The sequence below is a fragment of the Cucurbita maxima genome, unplaced genomic scaffold (genome assembly GCF_002738345.1).
Source record: "Cucurbita maxima cultivar Rimu unplaced genomic scaffold, Cmax_1.0 Cma_Scf00001, whole genome shotgun sequence".
Lineage (NCBI taxonomy): Eukaryota > Viridiplantae > Streptophyta > Magnoliopsida > Cucurbitales > Cucurbitaceae > Cucurbita > Cucurbita maxima.
Window position 1 is genome coordinate 6637190 of NW_019272017.1, and position 11209 is coordinate 6648398.

An 11209-nucleotide genomic window follows, 5' to 3' on the forward strand; every position below is an offset into this window, starting at 1 on the left:
TTTTTTTTTTTTTTTTTTTTTTTTTTTTTTTTTTTTTTTTTTTTTTTTTTTTTTTTTTTTTTTTTTTTTTTTTTTTTTGTTGATATCTGCAAGTGTCCGAGCACGCACCTTTATTAACACAACTACCTGAACCTTCTACATTTGGTTGTCAAAGTAACATATAGGATATTAAATTCTATGATGAATTCATCTGAGCCTTTTATTATTTACATGGTCTTCTTAACCGCCTAACTCGATCAATCTATTTTTTATTCACTGTTTAGAAGCAAGAATTTTTGTGTTGTAGGATATTTGTTTTATAACAGTTTAATATATATATATATAACTACCAACCTCGTAGTTGGCGAGCAAAGAGGCAAATAGTGTTGCTACTCCCTGTATGATAAATTTCCGACCAACACAGGAACGTGCACCAAAGCCAAAGGGAAGAAAGGCAACATTGCCGGTTGGATCGTTCAAAACAAAGGAGCTCTCTCCTTCGTCCCCAGCATTTTCTCCTGCATCACGACACATTAAGACGCAATCGAGACCATTTTATTGCAATAAATTGTGCTGACACCGCAACCTTCATAAAACATTCAAATTGCATTTTTCTTTTGTATGTTTTTTTCTTAAGTGGTTAAATATAAAGGAAAATAATGCGTCTGGGTGGACAAAAACCCAATCCAAATAGAACTTATAGACCAAAATTAAAAGAAATGGAACTCTAGAAATGCATTCCCAAAAAAAAAGGGCAATAAACAAAAAAGACGAACATCAAAGACTTTGTATTACATCCTCTACTCTGATAGAGTCCCAAAAAAATGAAGTCTTGTTCACAGTCACTCATGAGTCATATTACTCAAAAATCAAAACATAGCCAACTCCCCACTAAACTGATTAGCCCACCCCGTCGTGCAATAAGTTAAACTCAATGTTGAATGTGGTTACATGCGAATATATCAGTGACGGAATTGGAACAATAACCTATAAAATTTCATAAACCTCTTTCAAATGAAAAGACAAAAGAGTTCCACATTTTGAAGAGTTCCAAAGGAAGGAGCTAAACAAAAGTGGACTGAGTTGTAAGGTAGTAGATTATGCAAGCATGAAGTCCTTAAGCGTGTAGTAACTTACCTGCAAGTGATGTTCGCTGACTCGTATCAGCGCCATTACAAGCCACTGATAAAAAACGGTAGGGATTGAACTTATCCGCATCACTTCCCCAACTTGAACTTTCCATTTGTACCAATTTTAAGGGTACAACAACTAAAGTTCCGGCCGGTATGGTTATACCAGTCTGTAGGACTAAATCTGGGTGCAGCAGAAAAAGAAAGAGATGACTAAACAAGCAGTGAAAAGCAATGAAGGTCAAGAGTAGTCTACAATACTGGCAGATGTATGACCATAAAGCCGAAAATCATTCACAAGCAGTTTACTTGGATGAAAATCAAGATGTGACGAGGAAAAGTAGATTTAAAATGCAACCATATGTATGCATTAGGTTAGGTAGTTAAAATGCAACTCGGCTAGTCTAACAAAAAAAAAGCTATTAAATCTGTAACACGACACTTAAAATGGGTTGGATACCATTTCAGTCCTAATTTGAAACTTGTTTTATTTCCATCCATGTAACTTCAAGTTCCAAAGGTCCAAAATTAGTCTCACATTCAATAAATATTAAAGTTAGCCCCTATAATTAGTTTATGGTTAACTTTTCTTAAAAAGAAATTGGTCAATACTAGTCTTCCATCTATAAACTAGGGAAAGATATTCACATTGTATGCTTTCTTACATAAAAAATATTATTATTATTATTTACCTGAACTCAATAAAAACTAACTTCATAAAAAACAAAACTTAAGATTTATTGTACGTACGGAGACTAATTTTTTACATTTAAAAACATGCCGACTAAAATAGAATGAGTTCCAAATTACAAGGACGAAAATGGTATTTTAACCAGTAAAATAAAATAAAACACATAATGAGAATACTATAAGTAGATGGTAGCTGTACTTGAACTCACAACCCATACGTATACATTAGGTCTATACCCACCATCCCTATATTAGCAAAAAATAATAAATTTTGAGAGCAAAATATATCAAACTAAAAGGCATGAGTCCGCTATTATCAATTCCTTGGCACCTCATCTTAATGTCCAATAAAAAGACCGAAAAGGACCAATGCACTACTACTTTCCATAAAGCAGCTATAGATTCTCAATACACACCAAGCTATAAAAGAAGTGAGATACCTTGTTTAAGTGAACATCTTTGTAACAGAGGCCCTGCTGGCAGAAGACGAGCAGATTCATATATAGTTGCCAACAGAAGTGGCATGTTATCAATATTTTTCTGGTGATCTTTCACCGAGCCCTGTTGTACTATATTTAGTTCTGAGTTGATCTGTATGAAGATGAATTATTCCAACTCTTTAGAATACCAACTATTTAGTCCATTAATGTGAAAAATGACTCATAAATCAATTGATAGAACCATTTAACAAAAAAAAATTACCTTTTCTTGTATTTCAGGATTTGTGGCAAGCCTTCCCAAAATGGAAGCAATCAAATTTGCGGTAGTTAGACATCCATGAAACATCACACCCATAATATTTCCAATTGGTTCTTCATTAGGATTAACCTGATCGTGAAGACCATAAAAGAAACAGCTATTACGCATCTCGGTAGCAGGACAGCGTGGTATGACAAATTCAGCCTCCACACCAGTACTTTTGATTTCATTTTGAAGGTTTTGATTCTGGGAGCGAGAGGAGAGTTTGCAATGTTTTCTACATTGCTGAACAATATCTTGTGTTAAGCATTTCAATTTCATGCACAAGCGCTGGTACCGCCAGAATCCTTGTTTCCAGAAAGGAGCAACTCTGTAGGAGGCCCAAAAGCTGGCGTCTTTTGCAACCATCATCAGAAGTTCCTCATAGATGGTTGCCTTGGACCAACCCAAAAAAGCATCCCCAAAAAGTGTGCACCCTAACAATGTAAAAGCCAAATGTTGAGAAACCTTATTACAATCTACACTTTCTTCAATCATAATATCTTGCACTCTCCCTACAGAACAATCCACAGCCTTTGCAGGAAAAACATCAGCTCTCTGGAACAATATTTCATCTAACTTTTCTGCTAGCCACCGTCTTCTGTTTTGCACCTGTACTTGAGACAAAAAATAAGATAATCAGCACTAATTCAAGAGACTTAACACAATTATGTCATTTATATCACCATGAAATAATTACATGATAAGGAAAACAAGAAGAAATTGGATTCAATCTAATATGTTCTGGCCTCCACCCTAAACAGATGATTACATGGCTGGCTAGAGCAGCTCCTCCAGACACAACACGTAACTAGGTCCCATAACATACAGAAATCAAAACTCAAAAAGCACATTCTTACAGCCTACAGGACTCCGGTTAATGAGATTGCAATTCATACTTTAAACATTAAGAAAAAAAATCAAATGAAGAAGAAAATTATTACTCTCCTCAAACAAATGACTCGATCTTTACTAATATTTCCTATTGATCAAATGATTGAATGAGAGACACCATCTATTTCTGCTCCCACAAAAATCAATCAGTTATATACCCTGACATTTGTGGCCTTACAAGAAATTTGAATAAAACACAAGAGGGGAAGTACAAGACTTGTACCTTCTCGAAAGAGGAAGTAAAGAGGCTTGAACGTCCAAATGCCAATCTGAATGCCCTTCCTGTCAAAAGCAATTTATCCTCGGCCTTCACCAGAATTTCTTTGAGAAGAGCTGGCTCCTTTACAGACACCAAAAGCTGCATGGGACCCAACCATAGCTTGACGACTGGTCCATATCTTTTATGAGAGTCATATAATAGATCTACAGGACAAAAGAGTAAAGCAATTTCAGAGGAAATATGAGTAAATACCAGATGGCATACCATTTTAGAAGATCAGATTTATGAGGGGCCAAGTAAATAAGCAAAATTTACTGATATAAGCAATTAGAAGCAGGATATGATCCTCGCTCCTCATAATTAGAACTGATATTCATTCCTTGATCGTGATTGCACTTGGCAAACTCGGACCTTAGTGGAAGTTATTTCGGATATTTGATTAGAACGATATCACACTCCAAGGACAACCTGTCGTCGTTTACCCTAGCCCTTGCGCCATTCAGAAGCAAATAGAAGGTATTTTTTGGATTAACTCGATGCGAACGAGCCACTGAGGATTTTTGTAATTACTTTCCTTTTACCATCTCTTCCCATTCAGACGTGCTATTTTTTGTTGTCCCACGGGAGCATTTAAAAATTTCATCTCATCAACTGAATTTTATGTCTTAACAATAAACAGTGCAGGAACAGTCCAGTTGCTCCAACACACGAGTTGTTGCCTCCAATCGGCATCCAATAACAGCTCAAATGGAAAGATTCAATTTTATCGAATCCTAAAAAAAATTTGCAGCAGCCTAAGCAAATCAAGAAAAACATAACTCCTCTTCCATCCATTCTCCTTCCACGATAAAAACCACATGCTTCAGAATCAAACAAGCCAGAAACGCATAGATCACATTCAATTTACAACTCACCCGTGAGATTCCGGCGCGAAATGGCCTTGGAGTGACCGCAGAAAGACGGACTAGGAGGTCCGGGAAGTTGCTTCGCCTTCGACCACAATCTGAAGAGCTCAACAACCTTGCCGATCAGAACCACAGTGATGGCGATGAGAGAAAACCAGAGGAACGCATTGACTTCGCGAGTGACGAAATCCCCAAGAATCCGGGACTTCTCTTCGGAGATACAGTTATGGGAAGATTCCGATCGGAAAAGAATTACGATGATGTTGAGAGGAGTAGTGCCGTCGCATTTCGAGCTCATTTTCTCATCGGTGGAAAGGAAAGCGAACTAAACTGTAAGAACTTCAGCGCTTTCTTTTTTTTCACTTTCTAAGCCGCCAACCCGCCGCTGCGATTATGGCGATAGTTTTGCCTACTTTACGAGAAGTGAATCTTCTGCGGCCAGGTGTATGTTAAGTGTTTGGTAATTGGTTTATATTGCACCACGTGGATGGAATATTGGAAGTTTTATTCATTTTTTATTTTGTAGGATAATTTTTTTTATTAAACTATAGTCGAATCTACATGTTTAACTTATCGTATAATTTTTGTTATATATTTTTTTTATTTACTCATATGCGCTAAATTTACTATTGATATATTTTTTTATTAGTTGGTATATTGAAGATGAATATTTAAATTTTCAATCTCAAAATAATTAGTAGATGCATTAACCAACGAACCTACCTATATTAATTGTATTACTAATTATTAAACGTGATAGATTGTATACTTGGGTAAAAGCCACGCATTTTACCATTGAGCTAAGACGACTTGGATATAGAATGAGAAAGTATAATATATTTCCAAAATTTATAGTAAAAAACTATAAAAAATGAAGCACCATCTGTGGGGATTGAACCCACAACCACGTGGTTAAAAGCCATGCACACTACTACTTAGCCGGCTCACTTGTAAAATGAGAAAGTATAAATTTTTTCAAAAATTGTAGTAAAACAAGGGAACAAAATTATTTTAGAGTAGAAAAAACAAATCGCCGTCTGTGGGGATCGAACCCACGACCACGTGGTTAAAAGCCACGCGCTCTACCGCTGAGCTAAGACGGCTCGGTTGAAAAATGTGAAAGTATAATTTTTTTCGAAAATTTGTAGTAAAAACAAGGGAACAAAATTATTTAGAGTAGAAAAAACAAACCGCCGTCTGTGGGGATCGAACCCACGACCACGTGGTTAAAAGCCACGCGCTCTACCACTGAGCTAAGACGGCTCGGTTGAAAAATGTGAAAGTAGAATTTTTTCGAAAATTTTGTAGTAAAAACAAGGGAACAAAATTATTTAGAGTAGAAAAAACAAATCGCCGTCTGTGGGGATCGAACCCACGACCACGTGGTTAAAAGCCACGCGCTCTACCACTGAGCTAAGACGGCTCGGCTGTAAAATGTGAAAGTAGAATTTTTTCGAAAATTTGTAGTAAAAACAAGGGAACAAAATTATTTAGAGTAGAAAAAAAAATCGCCGTCTGTGGGGATCGAACCCACGACCACGTGGTTAAAAGCCACGCGCTCTACCACTGAGCTAAGACGGCTTGGACATGTTTATACAAAAAAAAAAAAAAAAAACTCGATAACACAAAAAAATTGATCGAATTATGACTTATTTAAGTGTTGTTAAATCTAAATAAATTAAAATTTTAATTAACTTAGTTGATAAATTTCCTTAAAATTAAATTGGGTTTAATGGAATTTAATTTTAAAATATACATATAATGATCGTATACATATATTTTATTTTATTTTTATTTAATTCCTTTTTTTATTATTATTATTTTTTTTACCTATTCTCTACCAACTCATAAAAAGTATTTTTAATTATTTGTCAGGTAAGTTTTCAAAATATATTTTGAAATTTAATTGAATGTTTAAAAAATTGTTTTATAAACTAATATTTTATTTTTATTAAAAAAAATTAAATAAATGAGAAACAACCTAAGAAGTTCATGGTTAGATTGACAAAAATTATAACCCGTACAATATGATTGGGTATAAAAAAAATATTCCAACCCGACTCAACTCAACTCACAAACCCCCTAATTTCTCATCCACGAACTCGAACAAAGGAGTAATATCATTAAACTCGTCCTTAAACTATATGAATTGTACAATCGATCCTCGAGTTCAATTTAATTAATCACTCGCTCAATACTTACAAAATTATAAAATAAATAAATGTCGTAATATAGTCTCTCTAAACTATCTAGAATTTCTAGAATCAAACCCTTTTAATTATAGAATTGTTTAAATTTAATAATTCTTTAATATCGGTCACTTTAACAAATAAATAATAATAATAATATAAAAATTTTGGACTTTGATCATAACAATTTATAGTTCACGAGAACTCGATTGAAACAATTCTTATAATTCAACAAGAGCCTTTTACCCTTTGTTACCTTCAACACAAAACCAAATTCTATAATTTAAGATTTGTTTTTGTAAATATATAAATATATATCTCTCTCTCTATATATCTCTCTCTCTCTATATATATATCTATATATGACAGCATACCTATGCAGATCTAGAAGGTATTATATATTTATTTAGAATTTCAAAAGAAAAAAAGAATATAAATAGTTCTTTGGATGATGTTTTGAAAACGACAGCATTCTGTCAAATGATATGTTGATAAATAAAGGCAGTTTATCTGATATTTAATTTTTTTTTTTAAATTATGCTTGTTTTCTTGCGTGTATACTTTTGGGAGTTTCATATTTTCAAAATAAATATTTTAAAAAAATACTTTCTTAAATCGTTGAAACCTGAAATTATAAGAATTTATAGACCATATCATTGTATCTTAACAAAAAAAAAAACCATCGAGATATTTTTAAAATTAATAAAAATAAAGATAATATTTCACAATTTTCATGAGTATATTTATCTATGAAATAAACATTAAAATTAATGAAAGAAGGTGAAAAAGGTACTAATGTTCATATAGTTGAGATGCTTGGAGGAAAAAAAAAAGTATCTATAAAGATGAATATGAATTAAACTATATTTATAATTATAAAAAATCCCATTGTGACAAATTTGATTCTAGTGGGAATCTGCATTATTATTTTAGTATATGTCACCAAATTCCACCACATGGATGCAAAAGGAATTTTAAAAATAAAAAATAAAAATAAAAAAACCCCAAAAGTATCTTATTATAATAATTAAAATAATATACTAATAATAATAAGAGAGTATAAATGTATATAATATATGCATTATCATTTTTATCCTAAAGTTAGGTGTAACTCCAATTTCTTATTCTAAAACTATTAAGGTAGCTAAAATAATAAAATATGTGACTGATTTTTAAAAATTAATTTAAATAATATTATGAGTAAGACAAAATCAGATAAGATCACAATTTATTTCATATTTTCATTAGTACAAATATTATGAGTACAAAATAGAAGAACTCAAAACATCATAAATATAAAAGAGGGAGAGGGATATGAAAAGACAAAAAAGCCCCTTCCAACGCCCTTTTTTCTTTCAATTATTCTCTTGGGATTTGGTTGGGTTTGATGGGGTTTTCAGGGGCAGGCATGGAAATGAAAATTGAATTATTTGCAATATTATTATTATTATTATTATTATTTGGTTGAGAAGGAAGCTTGATTGGTTGTGGTATTTCTTCATCAGAAGAAGCAGCGGCTGCAGCGACTTTGATCTCCAAATTCTCTCTGTGCTTTCCCCAAAGAACTGAATATAGCCCAAACACTATGAAGATGGATCCTATTATTCTGTCACATCACAAAAAATCCAATAATTTAATTAATGGGGAATTTCATGATGTTGTTATATATTCCTAGTAGAGATTTTAATTCCAAAGAATTTCAAAATTTATTAATTTTATATAATGTATCTTCGGGTATGAATATTCTCGAGTAGTTGGAAGTATCGTGTAACTGGTAATTACGTTCTTATTCTCTTCTTTATCATTCAAAAATACAAATTATTACGATATTTGACTAAGTACCAGCTCACCACTAATAGATATTTTTTTACTTTGATTTCCACTTCAAAATTTTAAAATACCTAGGTTATGGAGAATGTTTCATTCCCCCTCGAACAAATGTGGATCTCACAATCCATTCCCTCGTGGGCCAACGTCCTCGCCGGCACACTGTCCGGTGTTTGAGTTTGATATCATTTGTAATGAATGAAGCTCATTGCCAATAGAAATTGACTTTTTTGGGCTTTCCCTTCTAGGGCTTCCTCTCGAGATTTTAAAACAAGTCTGTCTGTCGGAGAGATATTTCCACATCTTTATAAAAAATACTTAATTTTTCTCTCTAACTAACATGAGATTTCATAATATATATATATATATATATAATACGGTTAAAAAATTATTTACCCTCCGAGAAATATATTTTCAGCGAGGATGAAAGAGCCCATGATGGCCACGATTATCATCATCAAAGGGCTAAATGCAGTTGCAAATACAGGTCCCCTCTTTTTCATCACTAGCCCTTGTACATAGTATGAAATACTTGATGTCACAATTCCCTACCAAAGTAGTAATAATAATAATTATAAATTAATAATATATCAGTTAGAAGCCAGAAATAATAATAATTAATAATTTAAAATTGATATGAGCAAGAGATTACAGCATAGGCAGCGGCGAGGAGATTCATATCCCAACCAATTCTCCAAACGGCAGCTTTGTGCTCAGCTACTAAAGTCACAGCTATGGCTTGCAAAGTCCCCACAAAGCACACAAGTGTAGTGAGAGTGAATTGGTGGTTCTTGTATGTCTTCAATGCCTGATTCTGCACCCATAAACAAAAATACCGTTGTCTTCTCGAAACGATGCTACGATAACGTCTCTAACGTCGTGAGAATAGCAAAACTTTTGTTTGTAACACAAAAGATGGTCGATACGTGTAACAGGCCATGCTCACCAGTAGCAAATTGTTCATTTTTACTCTACGTGTCGCCATTAGCCTCATAATTTTGAAATGCGATTATTAGGAGGAGAATCACCCTTATAAGGAATGTTTATTTTCACCCTCCAACTAACGTGAGATCTCATAATCCACTCACTTGGAGGCCCAACGTCCTCACTGACACACTGTTCGATGTCGGACTGTAATACCATCTGTAACATCTTAAGCCCATCTCTAGTAGATATTGTCTGGTTGACTCATTACGTATAGTCATCAGCCTCACGGTTTTAAAACAAGTCTATTAGGGAGAGGTTTCTACACCCTTATAAGAAATATTTCGTTCCCCTCCCAAACCAATATGAAATCTCACAACACATGCTCACGCCATACACTTACAATTATTGTAGCTTACAACCTTTTTCAGCGAATATGACTCGATTCACTGAAAAACAAACCGAAACGAGACGCGGGTTTTGTTGGGTCGGAGTCGACGTATTAGAATTTAAAGGGAAGTTATAAATTACCTGCAAGACAAAGAGAGAAGCCCAAGCAAGAGTGGCAATGATGAGGAACATGGAGCCTTTGAACCAATCTTTGTTGGCTTTATCATCAGAGGCTTGATTAGAGTGATGAGAATGTTTAGACCAAGGCATTTGAACAAGTGGACCTTTGTACAAAGTCATCACCATTGCTCCACCCACTGTCACTAAGGTTCCCAAAACTTTTGCTTGGCATCTCAGTTTCTTCATGTCCAAATTTTCCATCCTTTTGACCATTTTTCATTTTCCCACCAACCAAACAGAAAAAGAAAAGAAAATTTTTTAGCCTTTGATCTAGAAAAAGAAATTATACATTTTGTTTTTTTTTTTTTTGTTTTTTGGGATTTGTATATTTCTAAGTACCTGAAGATCACAGCCATCACGAATGTCATTGCAGGTAGCATGTTGCTCATGGCACAAGAGAACGTCGGCGAAGTATATTTCAACCCGGCGTAGTAGAAATTTTGATCGATTACCGGACTGCAAAAAGCAAAATAAATAAAAAGATTATGAAAATATAATGCTCGTTTCAAAAGAACGTGATAATCATTTACGACGAACTTTTGAATCATGATATCAAAAGGGATTTTTATACTTTTAAAATTACTCACCCGAGCAAAGCTAACACAAATATTTGAATGAAAATTTTGAGTGTTATCTTCGGTTGTCCTCTCCTGAAATCAAATTGAAAAAGATCATTACAAATTAACACGTTTCAATTCCCAAACAAATTTTAAGACCTATTTGATAACAATTATTTTGAACATGTTTATAAAAGCTTTGAACGGGGCATTACCGTTCGAAGAAGAGAACGAAGGGAACAATAGAAGCGGTAGCGAAGGCGTGTCGATAAACGACGAGGACGTAATGACTCATCCCTCTACTAAGAGAGACCTTAGAGATGATGTTCATGCCAGCATATCCAAATTGTAAGGATATCATGGCAAAGTAAGGCTTTGAATTCTCAAGGAAGCTAAAGCTTAGCTTTCCCATTTTCTCGGGAAAATATGAGAAAATGAATTAATTTTCCAGGAAAGTAGAGAGAGAAAAGGAAAGAGGAGAGAGAGGAAGTGCTTTGCGTTTAGAGAAAACTGGGAAGGCTCAACTGATACTTATACAGCTCTTGAGGGAATCTTTCTCATTGATTTTTTTTTTTTTTTTTTTTGG

The 11209-nt window shown here is 33.9% G+C and overlaps 2 protein-coding genes and 4 non-coding genes across 6 annotated transcripts in view; all 6 read right to left on the reverse strand.

The window, feature by feature from the left end:
- The window catches only part of LOC111486044 (cytochrome P450 4C1-like), a 6474-nt gene extending 1532 nt beyond the window's left edge, over positions 1-4942 (reverse strand). Inside the window, exons 1-6 of the mRNA XM_023133047.1 lie at positions 4566-4942; positions 3655-3854; positions 2502-3149; positions 2240-2390; positions 1117-1293; positions 334-497 (exon numbers count right to left, since the gene is read on the reverse strand). Coding sequence (XP_022988815.1) covers positions 334-497; positions 1117-1293; positions 2240-2390; positions 2502-3149; positions 3655-3854; positions 4566-4854 — 1629 coding nt within the window. The 5' untranslated portion in view covers positions 4855-4942. The remainder of the gene's footprint in view (positions 1-333; positions 498-1116; positions 1294-2239; positions 2391-2501; positions 3150-3654; positions 3855-4565) is intronic.
- Positions 4943-5587: 645 nt separating this feature from the next.
- TRNAK-UUU lies at positions 5588-5659 on the reverse strand. The gene has a single exon. It is a non-coding gene; the product is annotated as a tRNA-Lys (tRNA).
- An 88-nt stretch (positions 5660-5747) lies between these two features.
- TRNAK-UUU lies at positions 5748-5819 on the reverse strand. The gene has a single exon. It is a non-coding gene; the product is annotated as a tRNA-Lys (tRNA).
- An 88-nt stretch (positions 5820-5907) lies between these two features.
- Positions 5908-5979, reverse strand: TRNAK-UUU. The gene has a single exon. It is a non-coding gene; the product is annotated as a tRNA-Lys (tRNA).
- Positions 5980-6065: 86 nt separating this feature from the next.
- TRNAK-UUU lies at positions 6066-6137 on the reverse strand. Its single transcript has one exon. It is a non-coding gene; the product is annotated as a tRNA-Lys (tRNA).
- Positions 6138-7945: 1808 nt separating this feature from the next.
- Positions 7946-11115, reverse strand: LOC111483690 (WAT1-related protein At5g07050-like). Its single transcript, XM_023129953.1, has 7 exons — positions 10839-11115; positions 10654-10716; positions 10406-10522; positions 10028-10268; positions 9225-9386; positions 8969-9120; positions 7946-8351 (listed from the first exon to the last, which is right to left on the reverse strand). Exons 1-7 carry the CDS (start codon positions 11033-11035, stop codon positions 8105-8107), a joined length of 1179 nt encoding a protein of 392 aa, XP_022985721.1. The 5' UTR covers positions 11036-11115; the 3' UTR covers positions 7946-8104.
- Positions 11116-11209: the final 94 nt, after the last annotated feature.

Bases quoted from the DNA above. Each gene is read 5' to 3' on its own strand.
- LOC111483690 (XM_023129953.1), bottom strand. From the start codon at position 11,035: ATGGGAAAGCTAAGCTTTAGCTTCCTTGAGAATTCAAAGCCTTACTTT. The intron at 10,269-10,405 runs GTACTTAGAAAT...AATGGTCAAAAG, and splicing joins GTGATGGCTGTGATCTTCAG to GATGGAAAATTTGGACATGA. The intron at 9,387-10,027 runs GTAATTTATAAC...TTATGGGTGCAG, and splicing joins CTTCTCTCTTTGTCTTGCAG to AATCAGGCATTGAAGACATA.